Consider the following 18756-nt stretch of genomic DNA (forward strand, 5'->3'; position numbering starts at 1 on the left):
GAGACCATTGTTAAAGGACTGCAATTAATTTTTTTAAGTTTAAAAATTCTCCTTTCTTAGCGGACTTAAGGATCTTGTTTAACTCCACCTCTGATGGGAAAATTGAGTGTTTTGGACCATTGGTGTAGAATGTTTTCATAAAGTTTACATTTATGTCATAATGCTGGGTTGAATTTTTTGTAGCTGTCTTTAGAATCCGAGGATAGCGGTGAGTGTTAGATTTTTTGATCTAAACTGTTTGCTAATATCCCTTTTAATCTCCAAGATAAGATATAATTCTCATGTAGTAAACCATGTGTTTTCTTCTTGAACAAAAATGGGGAGGTGGGAGGTTTGGCTCAATCTCAAGTGCATTGAAATTCAAAGTGCTGATTCTGGGAAATTGTTCTCTAACCTAAACGGTAATTGCTGTATGGTACTTTTTTTTTTTTTTTTTTTTTTTTTTTTTTTTTTTTTTTTTTTTTTACTTATAGATCTCTTAAGTTGGTACTATTATGTGACCATGCCAATGCCAGCATCCACCTTTACTATTGCTGTTGGGTGTTGGACAGACGTTAAACAGGAATCCTACACAGCTGATGTCCAGACAAATGATGAGTTTTCCTCTCTGTTTTCAAGGGCTGATCTCAGGTTGGTGTTTAGGATATTACTGAAAAATACACACGTGTGTGAGCATTCCATTTATTCTGTGAAACATGAAAGTGAGTCATTAGCAGAGGGACCACAGCAGAACATGTCTACTCACAGCAGAAAAAAAATCTTATCAAGGAAGTAAGTCCAGGGTAGAAGGATGAGCATGTTGTGTATGTAGGAAAAAATTAGTTTCATGGAACATGACAAGTAGTTTCTACATGAGTTCAGTCTATTTAAAAGAATTTTAAACTCTGTACATTATCTCCTCATCTATAACTGTCTGCTTTGCAAAATCCTTAAATCCTTTCTATTTTTATTCAGTTAGAAACTGAATAAAACAGTTTCTTGCCTGTTAGATTGCTTTGTAGGTCACTCATGCTGTTTTGGTTCCAATTACTACTGTTTCCATTTGGATTGTGAAGATGTCGCCGCTTAAATAGAGATAATCAGACTCTGCATATTCAGGATAAAATGGTGATTTCTTAGGTTAAGCATTCCTGCTGGGTCAGTGCTGGGTTAATTCCAGTAGCACTTCCTAGTGAAACTTTAGAAATGGAGCCTTTCTCTTTTTTCACAGAAGTGAGATATGAAACATATAGTTTGAAACTTTGAAATTTCTTAGGCATTTAGTTAAGTTTTAGGAATCGTTGCATGTTTATGTATTTGTAGTATGATTTGTTGTATATTGCCTCTACAGAAATGCATATGCTGTAAGTGTATTACCTTGTACATTCTGCTGTAATGTATCATGCCTTAGCATCTGTAACTGTTGCTGATTGGCTGCAATAAAAATATGCTATTAGTTGTTATAACAAAAACATTGTTATTCAGACACCTTTAAAATATGATGATGATGCTGTTTTTGTTTTTTTCCTTTTTCATCCAGGGATTTCATAGCATTTGAGACATAAATTAAGAGTCACAACAGCCCAGTGTGATAGGTAAACATTTATTCTCACCATTTTGCAGATGGGTAGACTCAGGCAGAGAGCATTTAAGTTATATGCCCAAGGTCACACAGTTAGTGGTAAGGGAAGGAATAGATCCGAGGATTCTAGGTGCTTTAAGCACTATATGAAGCCTTTCTTGTCAATAAAGTGTTTTGTGTGCTAAAATCTGCAAGAGCAAATATTTTCCATTGGTAGTTTGGTGGGGTTTTTTTGGTGGGTTTTTGTTTTTTGTGTCGTTGTCGTCAACCCGCCCCCCCGTGGGAGTTCAGTGTTTGTTCTGTGTCAGTTGGAGGCTGAAGCACAGCAATTTAGAACGCGCAAATTGTGTACCAATGATAGAAAAGTTTCTTCACTAATGAAAAGTCCTCTAGGACCCATGTTTTATCTTCTTTATAAAAGCAGGCTTTCCTGGTCTGAATGTTCTGTGTATCTCCAAATAGCGTCTGATTCCTCAATGTCACATTTGATATTGTGAAGAATAATTTTAGATGCATTTGTCCTATTCCCCACTGCTCCACCAGTGATTTATCTCTCCCTTGATACACTGTCTGCTTCTCTCACAGCTTTCTTCTTGCCATTCTGGCCTCCTTGTAGCCCATGGTGTAACTATTCCTTTCTGCCCTCAGTTTCCTCCTATAATCCCCACTTTGATAGTGACACAAGAAACTAACTGGCTAGTTAGACTTCCCCTAAGTGCCCCATATGTATCGTATTAAAAATAAGCCCAGTTACTTTATTAAAACCTTTATATTATCAGGATGTAGCCAACCACCTCCTGACTTGTATGTTGTATAGCTTTTCCCTATCTTTTGTATCATTTATCTCTTTTGTGTTTGTACAGCACCTAGCACATAGTGAGAATTATCAGATACAAACAAATAATTATGATAGTGCTGTCCCTAAATGTAATAGAACATCATTTGGCTATTTAGTCAATTACAGTGGTTCTCGCTAAAGGGCAAAAGAGACAATAATATGGCTTCTGTTCTTTACAAGCAACTTTATAATCTATTTCCTTCTCATCCAAGTCATTAGCCCCCACTGGAGGAATTAATTTGCTGCTTCTTGATTTGGAAACTAAAACTGTTTAACTTTTCTTTCCACTTACTGCTCCATCATTTTGAAAACCCTTTAATTTTTGTTCTATCAGACTTTAGAAAATGATTTTATTTTAAGGTATTTTGATTGTAGGTAACATAAAGTGACTCTCTCATAAATAATTGGGTATAAGTGTAAGGAACTGGATACCTACACTTGAGCGAGTTGTATGTATTTATCATTTGCAAAGCAAATGATAGAAAGACACAAGGTGTCTGGCTCAAGAGATGTATAGAGGCAATCTAAGTGCTAAATGCTGTTAACCCTTACTTCTGTATACGGTCCTCGCTATTGAGTTGTTACCTATTGCTAATATTTACCCATTGCAGTCTGTGAGTCTGTGTTCACTAGTCTTCCCTATGTGTAATAACAAAAGTTTCCAAAGTGGACGCAAAGGTAGACAAAAGAATAAAAAATAATGGGAGAATAGGTCATGTATTGGAGAATGAGTAGAGATTTTTGGTGAGACAAACAAGAAGGAAGAATTCCTGAAAGAAGTGAATTTTGAGATGGAATTTATTTATTCTGATTTTGCTACCTGAATATAGTGTTCGGTATTTTTATCTCTGTGGCGGGATGGAGCACATTGGCAAAAGGATGTCAAAAGTGCTTATTTATTACATGAGATAGCATAAGAAAGACAGGAGCGGGAGTCCTTTACCATACAGGAACTGAAACTCCAGCACAAGTCTTAAGGTGAAAAGTACAATGAAAGTACAATTAACCACAAGGATATAAAGTAGCAACTTATAGGTACAGGACTTATTATTATCATGAGCTGAGCAACTGCAACAGCAGCAACAATTAGTGAACAGAGAAGTGAACTATAAAGCAAGGAAGGGACCTGCCAAGAGGATACCTACAGCAATATACTCCTGGGGGCCCATCGATGCAAGAGATCTAAACGTGTGCAGGGACGCTTACCACTGCAAGAATGAGGAGACCCATACTTCGTTCTGATAAGCGGGTGGTGTATGGGAACCGTCCTGACCGAGGCATCCGCTAGCGCTTCCACGGAGAGTCTCAGCTTGGGGAGGCTCTCGGGGGACTGATATACCCTTTTTCCCCCCTCACCTTGCAGCAAGCCTTACCCAGTAATACATGACGTATATCTCAATCCCAGTAGGGATTGGGCCTTAACACTTAGTTGCTATTAGTCTATTGGTAGTTAGCTAGGGACCTTCTGGAACAAAGTGACGTTAGTTGTTTACTTCAAAAAGAACTTAGCCATAGCCTCACTTCCCCTTTATTATTACTAAAATAAGAACCTTTTAGCTTATCAAGCATTAACAAATGTCTGTGGTCGTCTCAGGATGCTCCAGACCCCAAGGCACTTCCTCCTCTGGCCTAAGGTTGGGCAGAGGGCAGCGTCTGGGTTCTGCTCCTGAGAGGTCTTAACTCTTGCTTTTCTGGCTGCAGAAGCTTAGCATTGCTTTCAGGGCCTTGCTCTTGTCAAACTATACTGATTTCGCGTTACAAAGTCTTGCGCGCCCTAACACTGGACATATTGTATTTCAAGCTCTAGATACATCATACAATTGTATAATTGTACAAACTCATCTGAAATGTAAAATACATCCAATATATTTTAAAAGCAAACCTTACAAAAAGAAAATTTTCCCAACAATCAATGTGGCCTCCATCAAGGATCTGAAGGAGGAGAGAAAAGCTTGATGTGGGAGACTGTTCCAAGTATAAGAGCAGCATGAGAGAGGGCAAGAAACAAGATTCCTATCCATTTGCAGTCATTAAGCAATCTATGGCAATTTTTACAGGAGTGGGGATGGTAGCTCTGTGCCTTGTCAAATTTCAGCTTTACTAATTACACTCTGACCTAAGTAAATTACCCAGTAGATTTAAAAGAATGACATTCTGTATCGCCCTTTGAAAAATATTATATAATTTGCTTGCACTAATGAATATGTATTGCATTCTGCACTAGAGATGGCTGCATTTCAATGGTGGGTGAGATTTCTTTGTGTAGATAATCTGAGAAATGGTTTAGAGTCCATTTCTTTCAGGTAAAATGCCTTATGTAAAATGTAAGGTGTTATTTCATTGTTATTAACTTAGATAGCTACATGCCAGCAATTCAGCAAAAGTAATCATAGCCTGTGGAAAAGTTTGGAGCCTGATCCTGCAAATACCACTGGTTCTAGTGCTTACAATGAATCCGCCTCAAAAGTTGCAACTTGAAACCAAAGAGAGGGTTTGTGTTGTACAGAATACGAGTTAGCAGGTGAAAAAATATGAAGCTGATTTGGCTTTGATGTGAATTTGTCTGGACAGATAACTCCTCTTAAGTGTCCGACTCAGTGTTTAGGAAATGTAGTTTCTCTCCCTAACCCCCTCCCTTTGAGGGAAAGCACCCCTCAGAGGTAATGCAGGTAAAGATTTAGTCATGATGTGATTCCTTCAAATGTTTGCAGTGCTATGACTGAATTGAAATCTGCTATTTTGTGTAGTAGGAACAATTTTTTTAGTTTGTCCCAAAGAATTTTTAATTTAAAATATTGAACTTATTATAATATAAATCAGATATCTGGTTTCTTTGACAAAAATAAGTCCTGTCTTTGTAACTTGGTTAAATATTTAAGTATTTAAAAAATATTTAGCTTAGAAACTCATTGAATCTTTCTTTAAGTTTGAGCTAAAACTAAAAGACTAAACTAAAACTAAAAACTAGCATTTTTTCTTGTGCATTTAATTTTGTTTATTTTTTATAAAATGTACCCAGACACAAACAAACATATACATAGTTTTGTCTGGAATGGTGACTGCATTTTTGAACACCTGTTCTTTTGATGTCTGTCTGTAAAAACAAGATGTTACCACTTTCACTTATTTTAGATTGGAGTGGTGAAATCAATTATATCCAAGCATATGAATAATAATTTTGCCTGCAGTTTTTCACTGTTGCATTGACATGAGCAGTGTGAGAATACAAATGAGCCAACTTTGCATTTGACCCATCTATAGCTTTATTTCCTTTGGTGTCTGCAGAAATTCCTCACCTTCTGCGCAAACATTTAACTGCATGTATTTGTAATATCAAACTAAACCATTATATTTTGTGGTGTTGCCAGGTTGATCGAAAGGAACTGTGGTCATTTGGAGTATCCTTGCCATTTCCAAAATCCTGCTGCCAGTTCCCAGGTAGTCATTCCTCATCGAGTCTTTGCTCCATGGTGCCTTAGGGATCGCTGTGCAGAGATCCTTCTTCCGCTGATTCCTCACTGCCTCTCAGCTGCTCATGCTACATTGGGTACCCACCCTTTTTCCAGGCTTGATGTGTTGATAGTCCCTTCCAACTTTTCCAGTCTGGGAATGGCCAGGTATAGAAACTTCTCTAATATAATTATTTTGTTTCTCTGTTTATTACTTTCTTATTTTGCCGCATCATTTCACTGTTGTGTGCTGCATCTCGGTCTCTCTACCAATCAGACAAGATAAATTGGAGTATGTCTGTGCAGCCCCTGGAAGAGAGCCTCCCAGCCTGGGCTGACAGACATGGACTAATGGGGCTCACCCTAGCACTTTAAAAATAGCTGTATAGACAGTGCTTTGAGGTTGCGGCTTGGGCTGTGAAGTCCACCCCTTTCCTTAGCCTTCAGAACCCAGGCTCCAGTCCAAGCCTTCAAAATGCTTTCTGCACAGCTATTTCTAGAGCTCTAGAGTCCATCGACTTGGGCTGGGAGGTTACCTTCTGTGGGTTGTTTAGACATACCCTTAATGGCCACATCTGCATTTGTCGTCTGGGCTGTTCTTCAAATGGAATTGGCAAAGTACTCACCCTTAGTAGTGAACCAGCTGCTCCCCTTTTAGACATTAAAGGATGTTTCTCTGGTCTGGTCCGCCTGTAATGGTTTGAAAATTGAAAGCTTCCTTATATATTTTGTAGGCTATTAGACCAAATGATAGCAGGCCTTTATTTGTTCCTGGTTGAGTTAGTGTAAATAGCAGCAGCTGGACTCCTTTTATCTAGTAGCTAGCAATGCCAGCTTCCTATCATTTCTAGCTTGCTGCATTATTCTCACTGAACTGATGTTATAGTTATAATTTTGCTTCATGTGGTGAGGGTTGATATGCATCTCTTGTTATGATCTGCTTTAATAGGGCATGGGGAAGGGAAATATAAGCTCATTGAGCATTTGGCTCCGAGTTCCCCTCCTCCCCCATTATCCAAATTAAAGTTCTTTTCTTTTTCCCATCCATTTCCATACTTTGCTGCTGCTTTCATTTTAATTGTTTTCTTCTGGTAATGGTTTTCCCATTATTTCTCAGCAAAACAAGGGCATATTAGAAAACTGACTCATAAGCTTTTTGTGATTTGTGTTTATCTGGCCAAAACTAAATAATAACAACTAATAATATTAAAAACATAATAAGGGCAAATTGTGAAGACACATCTAAGCTAGTGTTTATGGAGTTCATGGATATTTTAAAATTCTTTTATTAGATCTACAACATAATTTCAAACCATGTAACTATATTAAGTGTTTAGCTGTAAGACAAACATGGGAATACCTAGCAATTAACTTTTACTTTTTCATTTTCTGAAGTCTGCTTAAATCAGTAAAGAGGCAATATTTGCGAACAGCAGAAGATCAAAGGCTGCTATTATTTGTATAATGTCAGCAGTGTCCTAAGTGCTTTTAGACCAATATAAAGACAAGTACATAAGGACAGATATAAAGGGGCATAGCTTGTAGCAGTGGGTGTATCCAGGTTGCTGTTGTGCTCCAGCAACCCCATTAGCCAGTAAGTTCTGTAGGGGCTGTTGTTGGCCAGGTGTGAGTTAGGACAGGTCTCTGAATCAGCCCTTGGCCAGCCCCGATAAACTTAAGGAGCAGAATCATCATCCCACTTTAAAAATGTAGGTACTACATTTTTATTTCATTTTTTAAATGTATTGTGGGAAAGCTTAGTTAAGTAGTGAATCTTGTATTTTGTTCTGTATTTTGCTGCATTAATTTTTTATTCATGTAGATTTATATTTACAGTTTGTATTTGTGTATATGTGTGAGAAAGAGAGAATGTTTGTTTATTTTTGACCTCATTGGAAGTAGGCGGGGGGGAGAGAGAGGGAGAGTTAGCCTTCATGTGATGTCGTACAGCTCATGGTATAGGATTGCTCTCTGTTTTATAACTGTTTTTAAAAAATGGAAAGTAAAGTTTAAGAATTAAATTCTCTATTTGTTCTGTCAAGAAAATGTCATCTCTTTGTAGATGGTGTTTTATTAGACTTGTTACTGATTACTGATTTACTTTGATGATAGCCCTAGTGCATCCTGTTGCCCTATGTGTGGTGTCTGCTAGAATATAATTCCTGACAACTTGTGGATAGAGCCACAAATTTGACTCCGATTCAGGAGCGACAACATTACATTTACTACTTAGACCAAGGAAGGGCAACTTAAGGTAGCAGAGGGCCGCATAGTTCACTGCAAACCTTTCGCAGCCCGTGGGTGTGACACTTGGGGGGAGTACAAGGCCCTGAGGGGTTTGGAGAGTGAGCCTGCTCCGCACTTACACCCCAGCAGCATCGTCTGTCTCATGAGACTGGGCCCAGCTCCCCACTTCAGCCCATTGGCTCTCACTACAGTATCACATAAAATGATCTGGTGGGCCAAATGTGGTTGCTGGGCTGCCAATTGCTCATCCCTGCCTTAGACCACACGAAGCTAAAAGAGTTGTTAGGTGTTGCTCATGGTTTCCAAAAGGAGGAATTTGCCGCTTGCAATGAGGTGACATAGTTATGACCCAATGTTCATAAATGAGACTACCTTCCTGCTTAGCTGTATGACTAGAACAGTGATAATTGGTACTGTAGGGCAGTGGTTCTCAAACTTTTTAAATGGAGCCCTCTGTGGATCTCTGTGTCACAATCGCGCCCCCTTTCTACTGAACACGCCCCCCCCTTTCATAAAAAAACCAGGGAGCAGGGGCGGCAGCAGCTGCTGCCGCAGTGTGGGGAGCAGCCGCAGGAGAGTGGGGAGCAGGGGCGGTGTGGGGAGCAGTGGCGGTAGCAACTGCAGCAGCAGCACGGGGAGCATACCTGGCAGCAGCAGAGGGGCTTCTGCGGGCAGCGGCACTGGCAGCAGCTGCAGTGTGTCATGTGGCTCCGTCCATTCAGGTGGAGCAGATTGCCCCTCCCCCACAGTAAGGAGTGGGACAGGACCAGGTTGTCCTGCTCCCCAGCGGGAAGCAAAAGTGAGCACAGCAGAAGGCTGAGCAGGGACTCTGTGTATGTCCCTTGTGTAGAAGTGCACGAAGCTTGGTGTGCCTGGTAGCGGCGGGGCGTGGCTGCCGGGAGCGTGCCCGGCACCAGCATGGGGAACGGGAAGCGTGCCCCGCAGCGGCGGAGGGCTGTGGTGGCTGTGCAAAGTGTCACCCGCTCTGCCAGCAGTCTCCCCCCCACCTCTGCTCCCCTCCAAAGGGTCCCCCAACACCTACCCGGGGCTGCGCGTGAGGTGCCGGGATCCCCACTGCCACCTGGCCCTGGTCTCAGCCCAGTGCCCATGGCTCCCCATCCAGGATGGGGGCACGCCCCCCACTTTGAGAATCTCTGCTGTAGGGTAGTAGTTTTCAACCTGTGGTCCACAGACCTCTGGGTGGCAGTCCACAGACTTTCTAAGGGGCCTGCGAAAGGTGACTATGAGCATAAAGTTCTTCTTTGAGTAGTGTCCCTATGGGTGCTCCACACCTAAAGTGGAGCACCCACATAGACAACCATCTCAGAGAACCTCAGTTTCTGCACAAGGTGAGTAACTTCTTTCAGATCCCAGAAATGCATTCCTTTTTTCTAATCAAACAAATGTATGTGAATAGCCTCACCTACAGGTCAAAACCCAGAAGTGTTGTTACCACAGAAGCCCACAGTTTAGCGCCCTTTCTCGCACTGTGATACGTGCCATCCTAAGCATCTGCAACATTTATAGTTGAATTCTGTTCAGTCAGTTTTCATTCTGACTTCTGTGGTAGGCGTCTGCGGACCATAGGTTGAATTTCCAAAGGAGTCCACACCTCTGCTCAAAATTGTTTAGGGGTCCACAAATGAAAAAAGGTTGAAAACCACTGCTGTAGCGAAAAAGATGCAGGCAGGCACTATATAAAGTGAAGGAAAGAAAGGAGAGTAGGGGTAGTCCAAAAAGAAGGAACACCATAGATGAAAGCCTTAGGATGCTCTTGTGGCCCTAATAATATCCTTGAGGGAGTCGGAGCCTCCAGTGCATATATCCTTCCTAGTGTTCTTAGGGAAAAGATGCCTTTGGGCTAGTCTGTTGCAAGCCCATCTGTGCATATTTGGATCATGTTTGATGTACTCCAAATATAGCTGTAATATAGTGCCCTCTTTGTGAGGGAGATGAGAAAACCTGTGCTCATGTTTCCTTATGCTTATCCTAATAAAGAAGTAGTTAATAGGTGAATCCAGACCTCCAGATGCTTTTGAATGGACCCTGAAATCTTTTCATTTACTTATTATAATCATTACTGGTTTTTTTTAAATTATTTTTTCTGGAGTCTGGACCTTGACTATACCTTGACCAAGAAATTTGGACCTTGACAAAAAGTAACTACCCCTGTTCTAATGGCTGTCAGTGTCAAGAGATCTGTATTCTGGTCATTTCTTGACACTTTTCATTCAAGAGTTTGTCAAGCAAAGGACATTGAAAACTATTAATGTCTTTTAAAAATATTAGTTATTTACAGTTCAGGCTGTATTTGCACAGCAAAAGAAATTATAAAGCCTATATGATGGTGCAAACCGAGGCCTCTGTACATTGCAAGTTGCTTTATTGTTAATTCCTGCCCATTGCAATCATAATTACCTATATAAGTTTAGTTTAGGTGTAAAATGTGCAATCCCATGCCCAAAATCTCAAGTTTGACAATTACCATGGGTTTGAAAGGGTGTTGTGCTATTAATTTTTATCTTCTAGCATATCTGTAGCAGTATAAACATAATATAGTTTGCCAGCACAAAGAAGCTGTTGTTTTGAGAATTCTAATTGTACTCCTGTCTGCCAGGGAAGGAAGCAGTCATAAATTTCAGTCATTATCTTAAGTATTCGAGCTTTACAGCATTTGGCATTTTCTGTCTGTTCCTCATTAGCCTATAGTCACTGGGGTTTTCTACCCCAAAGTACTTTATTTTACTTGAGGTGGATGTTATCCCACATTCCCGAGTGATATGAAATTAAACAGTGCTTGCATAGAATAAACTAATTAGGAGATTTAAGTTGTTGTCTTCCAGCAGCCATGGTGCAAATTCAGGAGTATTTTCTGTAAAGACCTGCTGATGCCTTACAGGAAAAATTCCAACTGAAACACCGTTCATTCTGCTCATATTTTCTGTTAATCTCTTCCCATGTTTTTAATGTACTAGGAATTTTTGTTTGGAAACAGGATTTTGATTGCTTAGAATAATAATCACAATCAGTGTTTCAGTGGCATATCTCCTGATTTTTACACAATGTGAGATCGGAATCTGGCCCACATTCCCTTATTAGCGACATCCTGTTAATCCCTAGAGGAAAAAATTGTGGCAAACAAAGAATTATGGGCCTCATCCTTAAAGCCTTTTAAAAGCCTAAAGATGGCCCACATTATTTTCAATGGGAGTTAGGCATCTAGGCGCTTTTGAAAATCCCCCTAGGCATCTATCTGGATCTTTAGCAATCATGTCTGCAGATCCAGCTGTATTTTTCTTAAAGAATTGCTAATGCCTGATGGGAGGTTGAAGTACCATTCATTCTGCTTAAAGACTAGTCTGCCTATCTCTCTTCCCTTATTTTGCTTATTGAAGTCATTTATATAAAAACCAAATGTTTTCAATAAGCATAACGGGAAGAGGGATGGGACGAATGGCCTTTAAGCAGAATGTTTTTCAAAAAATTTGAGCAGGTTTTCTTAAAAAAACAAAACAAAAAAAAATGTAGCTGTATCTGCAACTGTGGTAACAGAAAGACATAACTATTTAAGTCTTCTAATTAGGTTGTTCAGTGAAAGGACAGATCAGTTCCTCTATTGTGGAAGGTGGGCACCATCCATGTACTTTGAGAGCTAAAAATCTAATAGTGGGAGGCCGATAGGAATATGACTTCACAGTTTATTACTGTAGCTGTGATTGAGATGTCACAACCTGAAGATTTTAGCTTGGATCCTGTAAACATTTACACACAGGAGCAGTGTCACCCTTATGAGTCCCGTTTAAGTCCATGGAATATGAAGTCAATGGGACTACTCATGTGAGCAAAGTAACACACGTGTTTGCAGGATGTTGGCCAAATACTTCTAGTGAAGAACAGGCTACATTGGTTTCATGGCTGTTTGTACTCTTCAAACCACTCTTTCAAATTCCATGTTAATTTTTTCTCATTCAGTTTGCAATTCCTCCTTTCATTTGAAATTCCCAAATCTCAGACTCTGTGCTTCCATGTCTCCAATTCATTTTCTTTCACCAAAACCCCAAAAGACACTGTGATCCCTTTTTGCTTTCATGGAACCATCCCTCATCAAGACTGAGTCCATGATTTTCTTTCTCTCCCTCTCTGCTCTCTAACCCATCAGGCTACTCCTCTGTCACAGGCACACTAATCTCTCCCATTCCTTACTTTTGTGAGGCTCTGGTACCATCTATTTTTCAGCTTCCAAATGGCATTTATTTCTTCACCCAGGGACTGTACGCCATCCATTTTCATTGAACTGAAGTACACTTGAACAAATAATAGAATTTAAAGTTCTGTTTGCAGCATTCAGAGCTTGAATAATGTTTGAGGCTATAGCCTTTTCTGTTTTAACTGATGTATTTATTTTTAGATGAACTCGTTATTGAAAGAGCACTAGCACAAAAAATGGCCCTTAATCAAAGCAATATGTATCTATAACTCTGCTAAGAGTATAATATGTCCTCTGTTGTGTTATCACATAGTAGAGCTAATAAACAGCTAGAACATATGAACTCCTAAGCAATCAAGACCCTGACCAAATTTTGAAAAGAGGTATATAATGGGGGGGAGGCGGGCCAAACTTACTGATCCTCTGAAACTCCCTTCACTGTTGGGAAGAATCCTCTAGCCCAACCACCCTGCCTCAGGGTTGAAGCTCCGAGCTCCCCACCACGGTCTGGTAGGCAAAGAATGAGTGGGGCGGGGGGGGGACGACACATAGGAGGCTCCTCAAGCCACACTTTAAAAGTGCACTGTAAAAGAGTCACATCTTTGGCTACCCCTGGTATATAAAGTTAGGCTCATCAGTTCTTATTTAGGCTCCAGAATAAGTGACCTGATTTTTCAAACAGGCTGAGCTTCCTTGAAAAATCAGTGTGTGCTTGGTGGTGGTCCTTTGAAACTTAGTGTGAGACGCTGGATGCTCAGCATGTTTGAAAATCAGGCCCTCTTATTTAACTGTCTAAATATGGATGTAGCAATGTAAAAATCATGGCCCTCATTTTTCTGTTTTCAGGCAAGAGGTCCATAATAATAATTTTAAGAGCACAAAGAATACCACGTCAGCAGAATTGTAAGTTTACTTTAACTTTGTACAGCCTTGCAAAATTATACATAGCTATTTGCCTGGGGTGAGAGTTTTTTTTGTTTGTTTTTTGAAAGTTTTTTTTTTCCCTTTCATCTTCAGATATGCACAAAATCTACACTTTCATGAAGATTTTGCAAGGCTGAATCAGTTAAAGAATATCATGTTCCTTGGAAGCACTTATAGTGGACTGTATATCTAACAAAATTAACCATATTCTTTTCTTTGCATCCGTTTTTGTAAAGGTGACCTGCAAAGGAAAAAAGTACCCATACCTATTTTTGCTTCATTGTAATATAGCAAATGCCTGTGGTTTGCTTTTGATTGGTTTGGTTTTCAGGTTTTTTTCCCCTGCTTCTATTTTTAGAATAGGAATTCAGGTCTTGTCTGCCATCTTTTTCCTAAAAGACACTGCAGATGTCTTGAGAATGAAGGCCCAGATCCTGTAAGCAGTAATACATGTACGTCTACACATGAAAATAGTTCCATTTAATTCAATGCATCTGCTCTCTTAGTGAAGTTAAGCAGATGCAGAAGTGTTTGTGGGATTAGGGCCTCACTGGCCTTAGCACATCAGATATTATGCAAGTTAAATCGGATTAATTTAAAATTAGGTGATTGTTGTTTGGGCTGTTTGAAAACATTCTTCTTTTTGTTTTGTTAACATCTATTTAACTTAAGTTCCTTAGAAACACTTGAGAGCCAAGGTGCCTTTGTTAAAGATTCAACACCCAGCCCCTTCAATTTAAGTTTGAGGAAGTTCAAAGTCCACATTTGAGACCTCCAAAATATTAGTAGAAAACTATCCTTGACATTCTTGATATTTCTAAGATAAAAAGAAAAGCAGATTTAAAATAAAAAATCAGGTAGTCTTTACACATCAATACAAATTGTAAGTTGCTATATGATGATGATGAAGTTAGAAACAGAAAATGTTTTTCCTGCATCTATCACTTTTAATGGCAGTATTTCTCTCTCTTAGATGATTTTCTTGGCTGAAGACTGTTTAGGAAAGATGCAAGTTGCAAAGCCTCTTCCTGTGACAAATGATTTGTTTTGTGAATCAGATAGAAATTATTCAGAAATTCTTATTTTAGTGTTTCATAAATTACTCGTGTGATCTGTTGATTGTAGTACAGCATGTACCAGGGGGAATTACAACTACCCTTATAGATTAGATAGACAGAGATTAAATATGATCCCTTATTTGAGTAAAACTGTGAGCCCTGCACATTCTGTTGCAATATAGCAGAGCCAGCTTCAAATAATATGTCTAAAAGACCTAGATTTGGTGAAAGGGCTTTCTGGACTTGCTTGGGGGCCTTAGGGAGACAGAAGGATGATCACTAGATTTGGGGCATTTGAGGGATGTGGGAGGAGTTTGGTATCTATTTAAAGCAATCATTTTTTCCCTAGAGGAATTGGTCAGTCTGCAGTTCATAGCGCTTAGAGCTGCCCATTACCTACTCATGGAGCTTCTAATTTCATGGGGTTGTCCCCCAGCCACCTAGAAATTTAGCTCATGATCTTTCCCTTCTTTCATCCATTCTGCCCTAACCCCATTTCTGAATGTATCGTCATCCTTGGAATTTGGTTCAGTTTTCGATGCTATAGAATTTAGTGCTCTTTCATATGAAGCTAATATTTGGCTGTTTATTACATGATTAAACCCCATAAACATCCTTACGCATTTGTTATTCACCTTTGCTCTCCGGCTCCATTGTCTCTTCACTTTTGGGTATCCCAAGATGACAAAATGATCCAAGGACTGTCTACATTGAAGCCACAGCAATGATGATGATTCAAAATGTGTGTCTACATCCCATATATGTATGAACTCAGTGCTGCTTAGACACTGAAAACACTTTCTGTCTCTGAGCTGGAGCTTGGAATTAAATTTTGCTACCACCCCAGTCACTGTCCTCCAGCCACTTATCCATTTGGGATCAAACAGGATTTGAAGTACCTCAGGCACAAGATATATCCTTACTAATGTGCTGAGTTGGTTTGTTAGTTCAGTTTTAACAGATGTTTCTTGAGCACAACCATGAAATAGGTTGGAGCATGCAGCAATCACCTTTTGATGCAACTAAAACGTTTGCTTAATCATATAGCATAGGAGTGAAACTGTGGTCATTTGAAGTTGGTGGTAGGGGATTACAGCATTTGTTTTAAATTGAAGAAAAGAACGTTTAAAATATTCCAAACCATATTTCATGATTTTTTAAAAAGAATAATCTACATACTACTTACCTTTTATTAGCTCTTGTATAATTTCTTCTTAGGTTCTGGAAAATACAACTGGTTTCCATATGGTAAACACTTTTTTTTTCACTCAGCAAATGTGTTCCCGTGTTTTGAAATTAAAATAGCTGTGTTTTTTTTTTTAAAGAAACACTTCAGGTTTTATATAAAATACTTTCCTAAATCAGATAACTTTTGTTTGTGTACCATCCTCTTCAGTGATATGAATTATGTTGTTTTACTTGTGCAGAAAAGACAGGAGAGGAGGCACAATACACTCATCACTTGGACATTTCAGTGAAGTGGGCTTGTGATAGAGTGCTGAGGGCTTGTACTTGAGCCAGCAATCTGGTCACTATTAGTACTAATTAGGTTCCCCTGAAGAAGGCCTAATTGGACAGAGGTGTACTTGATTACCAGGCCATATTGGGGCTAGTGAGCCAATTAGCCCATTAACAAAGAAGCTGTATAAAAGGGCACCGGAAGGCATATTCAGGAGGGAAGAGGAGAGAAACAGAGGAGACAGAAGGCTAGGAGAGCCTGACAAATAGAGTCCTCTGCATAGAGACCTATCCCTCCCACCCACCTTTTGGGGAAGGGGTTAGACAGTTGAGAAACAGTGTATAAAGGTGTGGAGACACTCTGTGTTGGTGGTGGGATTAAGACCAGAATTTCAGCTTCATCCTGAACAGTGCAAGATCTGTGGCCAATTAGTCCTTCATCATCCATGATTTTATTGCTGTTGAGTTGCCTGATCTGGGCTGCACCACAGACACATGATTGGGGCTGAAACTGCAGTCCCAGCATTGGATCACCCAGTTCCCCAAGATATTGTATTCGCCACAGACCCACGCCCAGAAAGGACATATCAGGAGGTGGAATAACCATTCTGTTCTCTTCCAGACTCAAACACAGGAAGAACTCACTCCAAACAAAATATTTTTGAGTGCATCCACTTTCTCTCTTATCCAGAGACACCTTGGACCCTTTGCTAATCTATAAACTGCCAGACACCAAAGGATTATCACAAGAGTTGGCAGAAGTGCTGTCTAACATGGTGATGAAGGTCAAGACTCACTGTCTTGGGAGACTTTTTATATCCAGGCTGATCTCTCTGATGAAATACTCCAAACTTCCTATCATAATTCTCCCCCCATGTTTTCTTACAGGTAATCTCTGGACACATACACAACAGCTAGCCATGCCCTAGACTGAACCCTTACTCAGGAGGTGGGAATAAGAAATGGAAGAACCAATCCTGTATCCTGATATAACCTCTTCCTTTTCCAGGCAGTAATAAGAACACTCTCCCTTGCAAGGCAAGGAGAACCATCACCATGTTCTGCCCTGATAATCCTTGAACTCTTCTAAATTCCAAAACTTGGAGTAGAAGAATTGGTGAAACATTTAAAGCAATCCCTGACTACTCTTATAGACACACTAGTACCAAAGTTCTGTCTCCCATCCTGACACCCACACAGATTGCCATAGTTCTCAGATGACCTGCAGCAGAAAAAGTGGGAAGAAAATTTGAGCGCTGTTGTCAGAAAACATGTTCTGGTGAGGACAGACTCAGATACAAAGAATTTCTACAAATGTGTGCCTCTACCTGAAGGAGGCAAAGAGAGCCTACTTTTCCTGTGCCATAGACTGAGCAAAGTCTTATCCCACCAAATTTTTCGCAACTGTTAATTCTTTATAAATTTGGACCATTTCCACTCAATCTCAGAATACAGCACTTCTTTCTGAGAGGAATTATATTATTTCACAGATAATGACTAGCAAAAGCAGGACCAAGAACACAATGCCCTTATCCTAAGAATCCCAAGATCCATAATCACAAATAGTAATTGCAGAAGTGCTGGCAATCTCTCTGTGACTCTGAACTCTGCACTTCTAGGATGGTAAAAGATAGCAGAGAACATCTGAGACCCCTACTAAAAGAGACTGTCTGCATCACCTTTGAAAGGAAACTCTCCTGTTTGCTCTAAAATATATGATGATCTGACCAGTACTTAAGAAGCCATCTCTGAACAGTTGAGACTTTACAAACTACAACCTTTGTCTAAATTCACTTTTCTAAGCAAGTTATCAAAAAGTAGCTAGCCGAAGCCTCTCCAGGGCGTTCTCTTGGCTATCTGTAACCTGGATCCCCCTCAGTCAGGCTGCAGGCCTGGTACAAGAGAGACAGCACTTGTTGCTCTGGTGGATAACCACCTGCTGTCCATATACAAGGGAGGTATATCTATATTTATTGTGCAAGACCTCTCTGTGGTATCTAATACCAACTGATCGCAAATACTCCTTTCCTGCTTCCAAGAAGCTACAAGGGAGAATGGAAATGCCATGACATGGTTCAGATCCTTCCTCTCAGATTGAATCTTGTTGGTCATTATCGAATCATAGACTGTGGAGAAGGGGACCTTGAGAAGTCATCTAGTCCATCCCCCTGTGCTGAGAAAGAACCAAATATACCAAGACCATCACTGACAGGTGTTTGTCTAAATTTTTCTTAAAAACCTCCAGTGATGGGTGTGACCTGTCGGTGCCTAGGGTAGCCACCTGAAAATGCCAAGGTCAGGGCAGGCTGTGAAAGGAGAGCAGATTCTCCCAACACTGGTGGGTGACACTGAAGTCAGACTTTCCAAGCAGCCACAAACAGTGCTTCTGATTCCCCACACTAGTTATCAAGAAGCCAAAATAAAGATATACACATCCCCCTTTACTGCATTTCAGTCTCTGGCTCCCATTCGGCCACTAGGTCCAGTAAAGAGATCAGTTATTTAAACTCTATGCTCTTTATCAAAAAGGTTTCTCCTGACCCCAAAGGGTCAGCCACAGTACCAGATCAATATAAGTTTAGATCTTACCCAAAATACCATGCTGCCAGCCAATCCTTTAGTAACTAAAATTAAAGGTTTATTATAAAAAGAAAGAAACAAACTATAAGAGAAATGTTAAAGGATTAAAGCAATCAGATACATACAAATGATTTGAAAGTCCATATATGTCAGGTTTCTAGAAGAATTATGGAGTTTGCAGGCTTGTATAGTCCTTCTGGTATACATCCAGTACCTGCATGGGTCTCAATCCTTTGTTTCACAGCAGATTTGTTTCACAGTAGATGAGTTGATCCAGAGGTAGGTGATGACTGAAAGACAGACTGGTGAGTGAAGACAAAATGGATCTCGAGCAGCTGCCTTTTATGTCCTTTTCTCTGCTATGCTGCTTGTGGAATTTTACAGGAACCAAAATGGAGTGCAGGGTCACCTGAGTAAGTCCTGGTGACTCATCA

At 40.0% G+C, this 18756-nt stretch overlaps 1 protein-coding gene across 6 annotated transcripts in view; it reads left to right on the top strand.

Annotated features, from left to right (window-relative positions):
• Positions 1-18756, top strand: part of AOPEP (aminopeptidase O (putative)) — a 267939-nt gene that overhangs the window by 35148 nt on the left and 214035 nt on the right. For all 6 annotated transcript variants that reach the window (XM_067569212.1, XM_067569216.1, XM_067569213.1 and 3 more), the window contains 2 exons: positions 474-630; positions 5768-6016. In XM_067569212.1, coding sequence (XP_067425313.1) covers positions 474-630; positions 5768-6016 — 406 coding nt within the window. The remainder of the gene's footprint in view (positions 1-473; positions 631-5767; positions 6017-18756) is intronic.

This window comes from Emydura macquarii, unplaced genomic scaffold (genome assembly GCF_026122565.2).
Source record: "Emydura macquarii macquarii isolate MOO-44397 ecotype Brisbane River unplaced genomic scaffold, CSIRO-AGI_Emac_v2 contig_2897, whole genome shotgun sequence".
Lineage (NCBI taxonomy): Eukaryota > Metazoa > Chordata > Testudines > Chelidae > Emydura > Emydura macquarii.